At 40.9% G+C, this 15,847-nt stretch overlaps 1 protein-coding gene across 1 annotated transcript; it reads left to right on the plus strand.

Annotated features, from left to right (window-relative positions):
- Positions 1–204: 204 nt before the first annotated feature.
- Positions 205–1,477, plus strand: HTR1B (5-hydroxytryptamine receptor 1B). Its single transcript, XM_056109921.1, has one exon. It carries the CDS (start codon positions 205–207, stop codon positions 1,399–1,401), a length of 1,197 nt encoding a protein of 398 aa, XP_055965896.1. The 3' UTR covers positions 1,402–1,477.
- Positions 1,478–15,847: the final 14,370 nt, after the last annotated feature.

Here is a 15,847-nt window from a genome sequence, read left to right on the forward strand (position 1 = left end):
GGGAGACGCGCTCCCGGGGCCGACCCGGGGCCGCCGCGCCCTTGACCTCGCGTCGCCGCCGCCGCCGGGGATCCTCGGGGATGCGGAGGTGCCCGGGGCAGCCGCGGGGCTGACTCGAGAGACCCCCGCTCCCAGCGGGGCGGCGGCTCCGTCCGGGCGTTCCATGCCCCAGCGCTGCGCTCGGGAGCCGGGACGCGGCGAGACATGGAGGAGACGTGGGGCGCCCCGTGCGCCCCGCCGCCGTCCGCCGGCGCCCCTCGCCCGGCGGCGGCGGCGGTGGCGGCGCCCCCCGGCAACCTCTCGGGCGCCCCAGCTCAGAACTGCAGCCAGGAGGGCTACATCTACCAGGACTCCCTGAGCCTGCCCTGGAAAGTGCTGCTGATCGCGCTGCTGGCGCTCATCACCCTGGCCACCACGCTCTCCAACGCGTTCGTCATCGCCACCGTGTACCGCACGCGGAAGCTGCACACGCCGGCCAACTACCTGATCGCCTCGCTGGCGGTCACCGACCTGCTGGTCTCCATCCTGGTGATGCCCATCAGCACCATGTACACGGTCACCGGCCGCTGGACGCTGGGCCAGGTGGTCTGCGACTTGTGGCTGTCTTCGGACATCACCTGTTGCACCGCGTCCATCCTGCACCTGTGCGTCATCGCCCTGGACCGCTACTGGGCCATCACGGACGCCGTGGAGTACTCGGCCAAGAGGACTCCGCAGAGGGCGGCGCTCATGATCGTGCTCGTCTGGGTCTTCGCCATCTCCATCTCGCTGCCGCCCTTCTTCTGGCGCCAGGCCAAGGCCGAGGAGGAGGTGTGGGACTGCGTGGTGAACACCGACCACGTCCTCTACACCGTCTACTCCACGGTGGGTGCCTTCTACTTCCCGACCCTGCTCCTCATCGCCCTCTACGGCCGCATCTACGTGGAGGCCCGCTCGCGCATCCTCAAGCAGACGCCCAACAGGACCGGCAAGCGGCTGACCCGCGCGCAGCTCATCACCGACTCCCCCGGGTCCACGTCGTCGGTCACGTCCATGAACTCGAGGGCCGCTCCCGACGTGTCCAGCGAGTCCGGCTCGCCCGTGTACGTGAACCAAGTCAAGGTGCGCGTCTCCGACGCCCTGCTGGAGAAGAAGAAGCTGATGGCCGCTAGGGAGCGCAAGGCCACCAAGACCCTGGGCATCATCTTGGGCGCGTTCATCGTGTGCTGGCTGCCCTTCTTCATCATCTCCCTGGTGATGCCTATTTGCAAGGATGCCTGCTGGTTCCACCTGGCCATCTTCGACTTCTTCAATTGGCTGGGCTATCTCAACTCCCTCATCAACCCCATCATCTATACCATGTCCAATGAGGACTTCAAGCAGGCGTTCCATAAACTCATACGTTTTAAGGGCACGAGTTGACTCTTGCCCCGTGCACTGGGGTCCGCCCGGGCGGCCCTTGGGGATCATATTGTGTCTGGTTCCACAGGTAGGTCGGCTCTTCTTTCGCTTGCTGGGTTGAAAGGAGGTTTCCTCTCTTTTCTGGGCAAGGTCGGTGGATCTTGAGAAGAAGCCAGGAGCATCCCGAGACAAACGCACGCGCGGACATACACACGCATGCACGCACGCACACAAGTACACACACACGTACAGGGCTATGGAAGAAGTGCTCAAACTACAGCTAGGATTTCCCAGTTGAGGAGGAGGTCCACACTTCTCAACTCTAACCCCAGGTTTGCAGTCACCCTGCAGCGGCCAATCCCCAGGGAGCTTTGCAACTTTTCAAAAGCATTGTTGGAAGGATGGATCCCAGCTCTGTCTTAGTGTCATTGAGGACGCCCTCTCCTACCAATGGCACTTGTAATTCTTGTCAAAAGCCTAGATAGATCTACGTGCAGCCTGACAGTACTTGAACTAGACACTAAGTACCCTGTATTTTGGGGAGAACTTTGCGTTCCCGCTTCATTTAAGAACAGCACTTTGGCATCCTTCAGTCTTCAGTTTTTTTTTTTAAATTCTTGGTTGGAGAAACTTGTGGATTTGGTGCTTCAAACCTTAAGTGTGGCTTAGGGGGTGCAGAGAAACCTTGAAGAGTTAACAGCAACATTCTGATGTTAAGATCTCTATTTTTGTTATCATTGAAACTATATGGGGTGGGAGGGGACAGAGAATCAACACCTATGATCGTTTGTTTTCTGCAGATTTGTAATTTTTTATTCCTATTTAGCAATTATCCGACCCCATTTATAACAACTCAAGCAAGACATTACGTGTGCAAGTGCCAAAGTCTGCGGATTGTTTTATATTTTCCTCCAAATTTCATGTTCCATCATGTTTTACACATTTAAATCCCCATAAATAGAGGATATGATGGGTGACTCAGCCCAATCTGCTGCTATCTTTCTTATTAATATATTCGATTAAGCTGATGAGTATTAGACATGTACTGCTCCTTTAGTAGAAAAGTATCTTTATTCTTTTGCTAATTCAGCAAGACTTCAAAGAGAAAGATAAAATAAGTATGGGGCTTATGCTATTAATGAATGGGGGCAAGAGAAGGGTGTATATTTTTAACTTGTAAAAAAATCTTAAGTGCATGAAACTTTTTCTGATAGTCATTTGCACTTCCCTCCACATCTGTAATTCCTTTGTGTGCTAACATATATACGAGAGAACTAACTGCTTCCTCCAAAAATCTTCAAAATGTAAAAACTCTAAAAACTATATAAGAGGGGAGAGGGAGTGTTTCTTTTCCCTTGCTATCAAAGTTTGAGCAGGAACAAAGGTTGTTAAAAAGATCATTGAAGGACTTTTTTAAAAAGCTTAGGGATGGTACAATTGAGACTGTTTTCCTTGTAGATCACAGCACCGAACCTGAAACTTACGAGGCAATCAGGAAACTTATAGAGCTTTGAATCTTGGAAGTGTGACACTGACCTTGTCATCCTCCAAATATTAGAAATATAACATCAGAAATACTTTAATTTTTTTGGTCTTTACAATACTTAATTATTACCTCAAATGCGCTGTGGAAACGCCCCAACACAGGTCAAGGCTATAGTAAAACATAAAAAAAAAAACACAGTATCTCAATAAAAAGTAGTCTGAATATGCGCAGAAATAAATATGTGGAACGTTTAATATGCCAAAGAAGATTCACACCCCATTCTTCAGACAGTTTTTTGCAGTTGAGACCTTTCTCTGCAGAAGCAAGTTGTCTTTGTAAAATGGATTCACTCCCTGCTTGAAGCTCCCCAGTCTAGACTGTCAGACAATAGATGTATTGAGCTGAAGTATACCGCATGCCTACTCTGCAGACCTTCACTCTGAGGTAATGACTCTTGAAAATATGCTATTCAGAGGTTCACTTGTAAACTAAGTAAAAAGAATTTGATCCACATTTGATGCCTGTCACTGGAGTAAGATAAAATTTCTGGCATTAGTAGACCTATATTTCTGCTGTATTCCCAACTTTGTTTTCTGTGACATTTCTCCTATGGAGAAATAGCTTGCTACTGATTGGAATGTGCATTGAGCACGGTATTAGTTTTTATGTTATCAATATGTTTGTCTTTTGTTTCTGCAGCTGTGTTTTCTTTTCACCTAAGAAGCAATTAAGTCAGCTTCTAAAGCCTGAGGGGGGGGGATTAATTGAAATAAATAGCCACTTATAAATGATTTCTTCATAGGGCACCTACAATTATTGTGTCCTCATGTAACAAAATATGTTCAATTTAGTCAAATGGGTTTTAAATTAGATTTTGTAGATTAACTACTTAAATATTTGCTTGATTATTTGGCTGAATTGACTGGATTTGGGCATATTGTGTGAAGTAGAAGCTTGCAAAACCTTGTAGTTATAAGCAATCTAGAATCATCATCCAGCAATGCACATGATTATGCAAAATGCGTTTTCTTCACACGGGTATGAAGTTGCTAAGACTGTTAAACTTTTCAGTTATGGCTACCTATAGCATAGTTTTATTTCATAAAGTAGATATGTGGCATTTTTTTTCACAACCTAAAATGGAAGATGGAAATGTTTAATTTACATAGAAATGGAAATATATTTTCATTGACTGTGGTAACAAATCATATTTACCATATTGTTTAATTGCACACAATTTCACACAAATATAAGAATGTATACACTCATCCCCAAATACCAATAAACTGTCTTGTGTTTCTAGGAATTTTAGAGTTTCCTTTAGAAAAAATAAATGAACACTGTACCTATAAATGAATGGTTATTGCATTCAGTAAATTTGCTATGGGACAAGAATTTTCACTCTTACTCTCTGTTGTCTTAGTTTTATCTTCTTTAACTAGGATATCTTGAGAGGACCATAATTCGCTCCAGCAGTAAAATATCAGATTATGTGTATTTGATGAAGTTGCTGTGACTGAAAATTGCCTTTGGTATTCTACTGTTCAACAAATGTGTAACTGGAAATTAAATTTAAGGAAATAATGAAATAAAGTCCCTTTTGTGTTCCGAAAAGCATTGGCTATTTATTTCATTATTATAGAACGACCATATTCATTAGATTCTGGGTTTGATTTAGAAATTGTGCCTTCCAGAGAGAATATTCAATGACAGATGACACCATGATAGACTGTTATGCACTGCAAGCATGGGAAGGGGGGGGATTTACTTTGTTAGGAAATTTTGGGATGAATTAGAGTGTGCTCTTGGGTTTTTTTTCCCTGTGTCTGGTTTTTTTTTGTTTCTTATAAAGAGGGTAAATCTGATCTACTATGACAAATTCTGCAGGTCAGCTTTCCCAAAGGACTTGCTTAGCCTGTGGGACAGGTAGTGAATTGCACTGGTTTATGTGCTGCTAGATAAACACAAGTAGGAAAAATAGCAGCAGGCTAGAAGCCGGCCTTGAGTGTTGAAGGTTCCAAGCCTTTCACACCTATCGTAGGCAGGAGACACAGAGCCCAAAGGTTAAAATGGAGCACATGATGGTTTGCAACGGCTCAGATGGCTAGCAGGAAATTGCCAAATATTTCATTTCCTAGACCATCTTATTAACTTTACAGCTCGCTTCTTCCTTTCCCTTGTCTAGAGATTTCCAGCTGTCTTCTCAGAGTTTAAATTTCCTTGGTATATTCACATTTTACCTCAGTGTCTTATATTCTGATTCTCTGCTTATTTTCAAAGTCAAGTGAATCAATGATTAGTGCCAATCTAAGGTGGTTTTTTATTTGAATTGTGGAGAGTTGATTAGCTATTCCAGAATTTTATAACCTAGGAGATAAAATTGTTGGTTGGTTTAAATTAATGGGTATGTGGTGGGGCAAAGATTTTGAATTGGTGTTGGTTGACTGGCTAGAGTTTTCAGAAGGGAAAGTACTTCTAGGGGAAGGATGTGAGAAGCAAAGCTTTCGCAACTTTTATCAAAGCCCATCTTTGATCAGTCCACCAGGGGGCAGAGTGCCTCTGAGCACCCAGGAGGATTCAGGTGCTACCATTCAGGTTTACCCTCTCATCTCCAAATCCCTCCTTTTTTCCTGGACCTACAAAGGGTATCATCTTTTTAAAACTCAGTGAAAAGGCAGCATTAACACTAGGGGTGTTAATTATTTAGAAGAAGAGATTTTTCAAGACTGCAGATTCAGGCAGAGGATCTCTCTCTCTCTCTCTCTCTCTCTCTCTCTCTCTCTCTCTGTATCTCTGTCTCTGTGTCTCTGTCTCTGTCTCCCTCTCTCTTTCTCTCTCTCTCTCTCTCTCACACACACACACAAAACAACCAACCCTGAAGTTTTCTGGCTTATTTATTCTAAATCATTGTATTCACATCTTGTCTTGAAAAATACAGAAGTCTTAGTTTATATAAAAATTGTTGCTTTTCATATAAACATCACTGGGTCAAGTCAGAGGTTAGAAGACAAAGAATTTATTCACAATAAAGTGAGTCAGTTAGGCACTCACTGTAGCACTGTCCTCCCATTGTTCATCGATTTGCTTGTGCGGGCACCAGTAACGTCTCCATTGTGAGATTTGTTGTTACTGTTTTTGGCATATCTAGTACATCACAGGTGACTTGCCAGGCTTTGCTGTGTGGGCGGGATACTTTCAGTAGGTTGCTGGGCTCTCTGAGAGGGGCGGAGGAATCGAACCTGGGTCGGCTGCGTACAAGGCAAACACCCTACCAGCTGTGCTATCGCTCCAATCAGTTAGGCAATCAAACTTATATTTTCCTATTGTGATTTGAGGAAAGAGGGATTGGATCTCACTCAGTAGTGCTCAGGCGCTCTTCCTGACTCTGTGCTCAGGAGTGGCCATTGGTGCCAGTCAGGGACCATCTATGGTTCCAGGAATCCTGATGGGATCGGCAACATGCAAGGCAAGTGCATTATCTATTGCATTATCTCTATGGACTCCTTCCTTATTTTTTAAATCATTAAAAAAAATTAATTGTTTGCAATTGATCTATCTGCACCCGGAGGTATAACATTTGTCTTTTTTCATTAAAATATAGGTCTTCTTAAACAAGAAGTAAGGTAAGTAAGACACACAAGAAGAGAGACACATGAGCAAGGTGTCTTTTAAATGTCAAATTTCCCCAGAAGGCAAACTTTTAAGTATGTGTAATTTTGGCATTTACCTTTCGAAAAGACATATATGAATGCACATCCAATTTTATGTTGCACAAAAAATAATCTGTGTCCACAAATGAATCACATAAAATTAGAAACAAACGAGGTTGTGCATAACATTGTCATTCCTCCTTATCTGTTGCTCTCCGGCACTTTCATTGTCCCCAATAGGGAGTTTCAACATGCCACTTCGCACATCTGTCAATTAAATTGGACTTTAAAAGTCAATACCCACATTTTAGGATTATGCTAGGATTTTCAGTGTTCCCTGAAAGAGAGCAAGCCGGTCCCTGGGGTTGAGCCAACTGACAAAGAGAAGTGACTTCACAGGATTCCAAATATATTTCGCAAAGGAAAAAGCCACTTCTTTTTTATTTATTGTGCATATTCCAAAAGATCAGTGAAATAATTTTTTAGAACTACAAACTGGAAATCTATATTACAAGAAGGGTCTTATAAATTTTCCTGCTTAATATGAACAGATGGTGACATTGGGATCCACTTATGGTAAACGCTTACCAGAATCCACACACGACTTGCTTCAGTGATGCATGAAGACATGACTCACATCCTCTCTGACTCTGTGAGAACATTCCACACACCAACCTCCGATTGGCTATCTTATTTTGGGATACGTAGATCTCCGAAGCTCTCTTGTTTATAAGTATGGTGTCTATGACTCCTGTCGCTGAGCAATTCATAACGGGTCACTTTCTCGGTTCAGGAATGGTTCCAGTGTATTTTATAAACATACCTGATAGTCATTCTAAACAGATTTGTGAATCTAGTTTAGGATGGCATGTGAGAACATCCCCAGCTCCACCTGTGATCCATCAGCCAGTTCTGTGCTCATTAAAATATCAGTGAGTTCACTAGGAGGCTCATTCCTTAATTGGAAGAAGCAGTTTCATGAGCCCCTCATCGTTCCATTCCAGTTTTGCCTGGTCTTCAGTTCCTTGAATCCATTCCCTTTCCCCCTGCTTCTCAGAAATTTTCTCACAGAGCCTTGCTGTTGGAGTAATCATACAATGGGAAGTTTAGAATTGGTTGTTGCATAAAAGTCCCTTATGTGTGGGCAAATTAAAAGTACTAGAGTCAGACTTTGAAGTCAAAGGCAGGATTGAGGGTACAGCAGGTAAGGCACTTGTCTTGTTTTTAAGTGACTCAGATTCAATCCCTGGCACCCCATATGGTACCTTGAGGTCCCCCAGGAATAATCACTGAGAGCAGAGCCTGGAAAAAGCTCTGAGCTCCACTGGTTGTGGCCCACTAAAAAAAAAATCCACAAAAATAACCCCAACATAACACAAAGACTTCAAAGTTAAAACAGCCTGATTATAAATCCATGTTTTTGCAACAATGACCGACTTCTTCTGTAAATGCAGTAGCATACCATTTCTGTGTTTGTAGGCAAGTGTAAATGGGATAAAGCCATTGCTTTCAACTGTGACTGCAGATTTGATCTAAATGGAAAACTTTAAAAATACTTCTGCATAGGCTCTATTTAGGATTAAGTAAATTATATTATCTGGAGTAGAGCTTGGTACTCTTGACTAAAATTTTTCTCCAAGTGACTGACTCTAATGTTTGCCAAGGTTAAGACCCACTGAGAATTTGTGTAGAAATCTTTTAGGACAATGCCTGTCGAACACAAGAGATCTGTGGGCGTGAAGAGGGTTTATGAATGAAATTGAAGTCAATAGGCTTTTCTTTTATACAGTAGTACTTCTCAAAAAGTAATGAAAGTATAAATATGTGAGAAGTTGATTGGAATGTAAACTCTGTTTAATAAGAAAGACCTAAAACAGTTTTGAACAGTCTCTGGGGAGATGCCAGTGACATGGGTCCTTGGACCATACTTTGAAAAAGATCATCAAGGAAACCTGACTCCCTTATAGAGCATTCACTATTTCCTATTTAAATAACCAAAGCAACATAAAATTCTCAGATAAGAAACTGTGTTTTTTAAAAATGTACAATAGGTTTTGTTTTCCTGACTTGTTTACATTTATTTCTGGCTCAGCTTTAACAGCTGTTAAATGTTTCCCCTTAAAAGCTTTCTCCCAGATTCTTCTAATCTCCAGTCTACCCCAAAACAAACAGTTTATGTATGGATTTGAATTAGCAAAGTATTATCTTTAGACTTGGCCCATTGTTTTCACATTGCTTCCAAATAAAGACTTTTCTCTGTGGGTAAAATGAAGTAAAACTACAAAATAAACGATAAACAAAAATAAGGAAATGATTATTGTTCACATATAATAAATGGTAATTTTCTTGGAAATCTATTTCACTAAGCCCACTGGGTTCTTATTTAACATGCATTTGCATCTTTTGTGTACATTTATCTTTGTAAACATTAATAAGGATCAAATCTGAGGAACATGTTGTTCCATATATTTTATACTCATTATATAAGATCACGTGATGCTAGATTAGTGATAGCCTTTTGACTTTACAGAAATCCCACCCCACATTTCACTTTCCTCAATATTTTTCAACTAAAGTGATTTAAAGTATTCATAATAAATGCTTATCAATTTCTTGGAAATTTGTTTTCTAAGCCTGGACTGGGAATAAGAATTAAAAAAAAATTCTACTTCAGAATCTTTGTTTGAAATTTATCTTTGATTATTTAAAGACAAAAGAACAGTTTCAGTGTCCAGAAAGTTTTTATTCTATGTTGCAAAATATAGTTCAGTCCTTCATCCCTTCCGTTTACAATCATGATATTTCAAGTTGGATTCTTCGACCTCTTATCAGGATTTTTTTTTCATATTAAAAGAATCAGATGTTAGGAGGAGAGGTTTTTATTAATCATTTACTCTATAACACATACCTTCATCATCATATACTATCATTCTTATTGAGGGTCATTCTATATTGTTTTCTTGTTTGTTTTGTTTTGGGATCACACTACCTGTGCTCAAGGATCACTTCTGACTCAGTCTCAGGGAATTAACCCCTGCAATGCTTTGGGGAACATATATGATGCCTTATATTAAACTGCCGTGATGGGGTGCATAAGATACACCTTAACCCCTATCCTATATTTCAACCTGCAAGGTTATTTCTATATTGGTTTTTACTATTATCATGTTATCATTTTTATGATTTTGATCATTCTTTTCATCATCACACCAAGAATGTATGGTAAACAATTCACTCAGAATTGTGGTTTAGAGAATTAAGGCAATCTCCAAGTAGAATAATTTGAGTTCAGACTTAGAAAGGAAACTGTATTATGTCTATTTCACTTAGTCTTTGAGAAAGACTTTTCTGAAAGCTGATCTGAAGCAGTAAAGTGGAATAGAACTGCAGGGATTTTTTTTTTTTTTGGAAGTACAATGCTCTATCTAGAGAATGCAGGTTTTCTTTTTTGGTCTGGTCCCAATTCCTCTCTCTCTGTTTGACTACAACCTTGACTAACCAGTATCTACTGAGGCCTACTGACTTTCTAGGGGGATTTGGTATGTATTCAAATATATGCTTAAACTGTTGGATATGCCAGTATTAAAAATAGATGTTTTGCTGTGATGAGTAATTCATGACAGGAGGTATTTCCCTTTTTTGGAAAATTACTGAGAGACAAGTCAAAAACTGTGGTACTTGGGACATTTGCCTATTTTTTATGAGGTTACATTTCTAAGTTGAAAGTAAATGCAGGCTAGTAACAGGGTGTTGTTAAATATTAGGCTTTGTATTAAAAAAAACCTTCTAGAATAATGCTTAATTTTCTCTTTTCTAGAAAGAAAGAGAAAAATTTAATCAAATAGATGATATAAAATATTTTATTTCTGGAGACATCACTAATTACATTAGGAATGTTTTAAGCATGTGACTGCTGCACCATACCTATCACCAAAGTGCCAATATTTTTTTTTCCCCTTTATTTTATTTTATTTTTTTTAAAGTTGTAGATTTACAATTTTTGTGCTTTGGTTTCAATTATACAATGATCAGATACCCATCCCTCCACCAGTGCCCATTTTCCACCACCATGGATAATATCCCTCCCACCCCCATCCCCCCATCCCCCCTGTCTCTGTGGCAGGGCAATCCCCTGTGTTCTCTCTCTCCTTTTGGGTGTTGTGGTCTGCAAAAGAGGCATTGAGTGGCAAACATGTTCAGTCCATAGTCTACTTTCGACATGCATCTCCCCTCCTGGGAGGATCCTCCAAACATCCTTTATTTGGTGCTCCCTTCTCTATCTGAACAGCCCTTTCCTCTAGGATACCCGGCTGGCCTCTAAGTTATGGAGTAATCCTCCTGGTGCTGATCTCAGCTATTCTTGGGTATTAATCTCATACTTTGTTACTTTATATCCCCCAGATGAATGCAATCTTTCTATGTCTATCCCTCTCTTTCTGACTCATTTCGCTTAGCATGATACTTTCCATATTGTACCACTTGTATGTAAATTTCATGACTTCATCTTTTCTAAGAGCTACATAGTACTCCATTGTGTAGATGTACCAAAGTTTCTTTAACCAGTCATCTGTTCTTGGGCATTCAGGTTTCTTCCAGTTTCTGGCTATTGTAAAGAGTGCTGCAATGAACAAACAAGTGCAGATGTCACTTCGACTATACATTTTTGCCTCTCTGGGATATATTCCTAGAAGTGGTATTGCTGGGTCAAATGGGAGCTCAATTTCTAATTTTTTGAGAATCGTCCATACTGTTTTCCAGAAGGGCTGAACCAGTGGACATTCCCACCAACAGTGAAGGAGTGTCCCTTTCTCGCCACATCCACGCCAGCATCGGTTGCTTTTGTTCTTTTGAATGTGGGCCAGTCTCTGCGGTGTGAGATGGTATCTCATTGTGGTTTTGATCTGCATCTCCCTGATGATTAATGATGTAGAGCATTTTCTCATGTGCTTTTTTGCCATTCGGATTTCTTCTTTGAGAAAGTTTCTGTTCATTTCATTGCCCCATTTTTGGATGGGGTTGGATGTTTTCTTCTTGTGGAGTTTAACCAGTATTTTGTATATCCTGGATATCAACCCCTTGTCAGATGTGTATTCGGTGAATATCCTTTCCCATTCTGTAGACTGTCTTTGTATTTTGGTCACTGTTTCTTTGGAGGTGCAGAAGCTTCTTAGTTTAAGATAGTCCCATTTATCTATCTCTGTTTTCACTTGCTCGGCCAGTGGCGTGGCATCTTTGAAGATACCATTAGCTTCAATGTCATGGAGGGTTTTGCCAACTTTATCTTCAATGTACCTTATGGTTTCTGGTCTGATGTTGAGGTCTTTAATCCATTTTGATCTTACTTTTGTACATGGTGTTAGGCAGAGTTCTGAGCCTATTTTTTTGCATGTAGCCGTCCAGTGATGCCAACACAATTTATTAAAGAGGCTTTCCTTACTCCACTTCACATTACTTGCACCTTTATCAAAGATTAGATGAGCATATGATTGAGGAGAGATGTCAGTGTATTCAACCCTGTTCCATTGGTCTGCAGTTCTGCCTTTGTTCCAGTACCATGCTGTTTTAATTATTACTGCTTTGTAGTACAGTTTGAAGTTCGGGAGGTTGATTCCTCCCATTTTCTTTTTCCCAAGAATTGCTTTAGCTATTCGTGGGGGCTTATTGTTCCATATAAATTTCAAGAGTGTTTGCTCCATTTCTTTGAAGAATGTCATGGGTATCCTTATAGGGATTGCATTGAATTTATACAATGCTTTCGGTAGTATTGCCATTTTGACAATGTTAAGTCTCCCGAACCATGAGCAGGGGATATCTTTCCATTTCCTCATGTCCTCTTTTATTTCCTGAAGTAGCGTTTTGTAGTTTTCTTTGTACAGGTCCTTTACTTCCTTAGTTAAGCTGATTCCTAGGTACTTGATTTTCTGGGGCACAATTGTGAATGGGATTGTTTTTTTCATGTTGCTTTCTTCTCTCTCACTGTTTGCGTATAGGAAAGCCATGGACTTTTGGGTATTGATTTTATAACCTGCAACTTTACTATATGAGTCTATTGTTTCTAGGAGTTTTTTGGTGGAAGTTATTGGGTTCTCTAAGTAGAGTATCATATCATCTGCGAATAGTGAGAGCTTGATTTCTTCCTTTCCTACCTGAATGCCCTTAATATCTTTTTCCTGCCTAATCGCTATTGCAAGTACTTCCAGTACTATATTGAACAGCAGTGGAGAGAGTGGGCATCCCTGTCTCGTCCCTGATCTTAGAGGGAAGGCTCTCAGTTTTTCCCCATTGAGGATGATGCTTGCTGTAAGCTTGTGGTAGATGGCTTTAATTATGTTGAGGAAGGTCCCCTCTATACCCATTTTGGCTAGGGTTTTCATCATAAAGGGGTGCTGGATCTTATCAAATGCTTTCTCTGCATCTATTGATATGATCATATGCTTTTTATCTTTTCTTTTGTTGATATGGTGGATTATGTTGATTGATTTCCGAATGTTAAACCATCCTTGCATCCCTGGGATGAATCCTACTTGGTCATGGTGTATGATCTTTTTAATGAGTAGTTGGATTCTATTTGCTAGTAGTTTGTTGAGGATCTTTGCATCTGTGTTCATCAGGGATATCGGCCTGTAATTCTCTTTCTTTGTGGAATCTCTGTCTGCTTTTGGTATCAGTGTGATATTTGCTTCGTAGAAACTGTTTGGAAGTGTTTTTGATATTTCAATTTCGTGGAAAAGCTTAAAGAGCATTGGGAGTAAGTCCTCTTTAAAGATTTGGAAGAATTCACTAGTGAATCCATCCGGGCCAGGACTTTTGTGCTTGGGGAGACTTTTTATTACCATTTCAATTTCCTTGATGGTGATAGGTCTGTTCAGGTATTCCAGGTCTTCTTGGTTCAGCCTTGGGAGTCTGTAGGAGTCTAGGAATTTATCCATTTCCTCGAGGTTTTGATGTTCCGTGGCATAAAGCTTCTCAAAGTACTCCCTGAGGATCCTCTGAATTTCTGTGGTTTCTGTTGTAATGACCCCCTTTTCATTTCTGATTCGGTTTATTAGGGTTTTCGCTCTCCCTTTCTTTGTGAGTTTTGCTAGAGGCTTATCGATCTTGTTAATTTTCTCAAAGAACCAGCTCTTGGTTTCATTGATCTTTCGGATTGTTTTATGGGTTTCCATCTCGTTAATCTCTGCTCTGAGTTTTATTATTTCCTTTCTCCTGTTCGGGTTGTGCTCCTTTTTTTGGTCCTTCTCCAAGCTCTTAAGCTGTGAGGTTAGGTTACTTATGTGTGCTCGCTCCTCCTTCCTGAGGAATGCTTGTAGAGCTATAAACTTTCCACTTAACACAGCCTTTGCTGTGTCCCATAAGTTTTGGTAACTCGTGTTCTCATTTTCATTCGTTTCTAGGAATCTTTTGATTTCCTCTTTGATTTCCTGTCTAATCCACTCGTTGTTCAATAGTGCACTGTTTAATTTCCAGGTGTTTGATTTAGTTTTCTGTTTTTGTGTGTGATTTACTTCTAATTTCAGCGCATTATGGTCTGAGAAGATTGTTGATACAATCTCTACCTTCTTAATTTTATGGAGGCATGTTTTGTGGCTCAGCATGTGGTCTATCTTGGAGAATGTTCCATGTACGCTTGAGAAGAATGTGTATTCAGCTTTTTGTGGATGAAGTGTCCTGTATATATCTACTAAGTCCCTTTCTTCCATTGTTTCCCTCAAATGAAGTATGTCCTTGCTAAGCTTGAGTCTGGTTGATCTATCAAGAGGTGACAAAGCAGTGTTGAAGTCTCCCACTAGTATTGTGTTGCTATTGATGTCTTTTTCCAAATCTATGAGTAGTTGTTTTAAGTACTTTGCTGGTCTCTCATTAGGTGCATATACATTTATTATTGTAAGTTCTTCCTGTTGTACAGATCCTCTGATCAATAAGAAATGGCCTTCACTGTCTCTTATGACCTTCCTCACTCTGAAATCGATGTGGTCTGATATAAGGATGGCTACCCCAGCTTTTTTATGGGAGCTGTTTGCCTGTAGGATTGTTTTCCAGCCTTTGACTCTGAGTCTGTGTTTGCTTTGACTATTGAGATGCGTTTCTTGCAGGCAGCAGAATGTTGGGTTCAATTTTCTAATCCATCCTGCCACTCTATGTCTTTTAATTGGTGCATTTAGCCCATTGACATTGAGAGAGATTATTGTTATGGGATTTTGTCCCATTGTTCTGTTAAAATTGGGTGTATTTGAGGGGCCTTTCTTGCCTTAAAGTAGCCCATTTAGTTGTTCTTGTAACCATGGTTTTGAGTCTATGAAGTTCCTGAGCTGTTGTTTGTCTGTGAAACTGTGTGTTGTTCCTTCTATTATGAATGAGAGTCTTGCTGGGAAAAGTATTTTGGGGGAGGCATTTATTTCATTGAGTTTTTTTACTATGTCCCACCACTGTTTTCGGGCCATGAGGGTTTCAACAGAAAAATCAGCTGTGAATTTTAAGGATGCTCCTTTGTAAGAGATTTCTTTCTTCGATCTTGCTGCTTTCAGAATTTTGTCTCTGTCTAAGGTTTTGGTCATTTTGATCAGAATGTGTCTTGGGGTATTTTTATTCGGATTTCTTCTAGCTGGTACCCTTCGGGCCTCCTGAATGTGGTCACAAGTTTTCTTCAGCTCTGGAAATGTTGTAGCAATGATGTCTTTGACAGTTTCTTCTTCATCGAGGTTTTCTTCCTGTCCCTCTGGGACTCCAATAATTCTTATGTTACCCCTCTTGGCTTCATCACGATCTTCTCTTGCCATCTGTTCCCGAATTGTGAGTCTCTTTTCCATTTTCTGCTCTTTTCTGGAGAGTCTCTGAACTTCATCTTCGAGCTCACTGATTCTGTTCTCAGCCGCTGTTACTCTGCTGCTGAGGCCTTCCACTGAGCTTTTCAATTCGCCTACGAGATTTTTCAGGTCTGACATTTCTGATTGCATTTTCCTCATTTCTGCCTTCAGATCCTCTTGTCTTCTATTGGCATTGCTTTCCATTGTTTCTTTTAATTCCCTAAGCATCCTAAGTAGCTCCCTTCTGAATTCCTTGTCAGAGAGGTTGTCTAACACTACAGTACTGTTGGTGTCATCTGGGCTAGACTCTTCAATGTGAATGTTTGGTGGGCTTTTGCGTTGCTTTACCATTGTGAGAGGTGTGGTTTAGTCCTTCACGTTCAGTGTTACTATTCTGCTTGATATGCAGTGTGAGTTAAGATAGGCTTATGAGTTATTGGCAACTGTGTTTCTAGTGGCTGAGCTAAAATAGAGAAGTTTCCATCTAAGAAGTTAGCTTATGGTTCCTATGGCATATGTAGTGGGAA

The sequence above is a fragment of the Sorex fumeus genome, unplaced genomic scaffold (genome assembly GCF_029834395.1).
Source record: "Sorex fumeus unplaced genomic scaffold, SorFum_2.1 ptg000008l, whole genome shotgun sequence".
NCBI lineage: Eukaryota > Metazoa > Chordata > Mammalia > Eulipotyphla > Soricidae > Sorex > Sorex fumeus.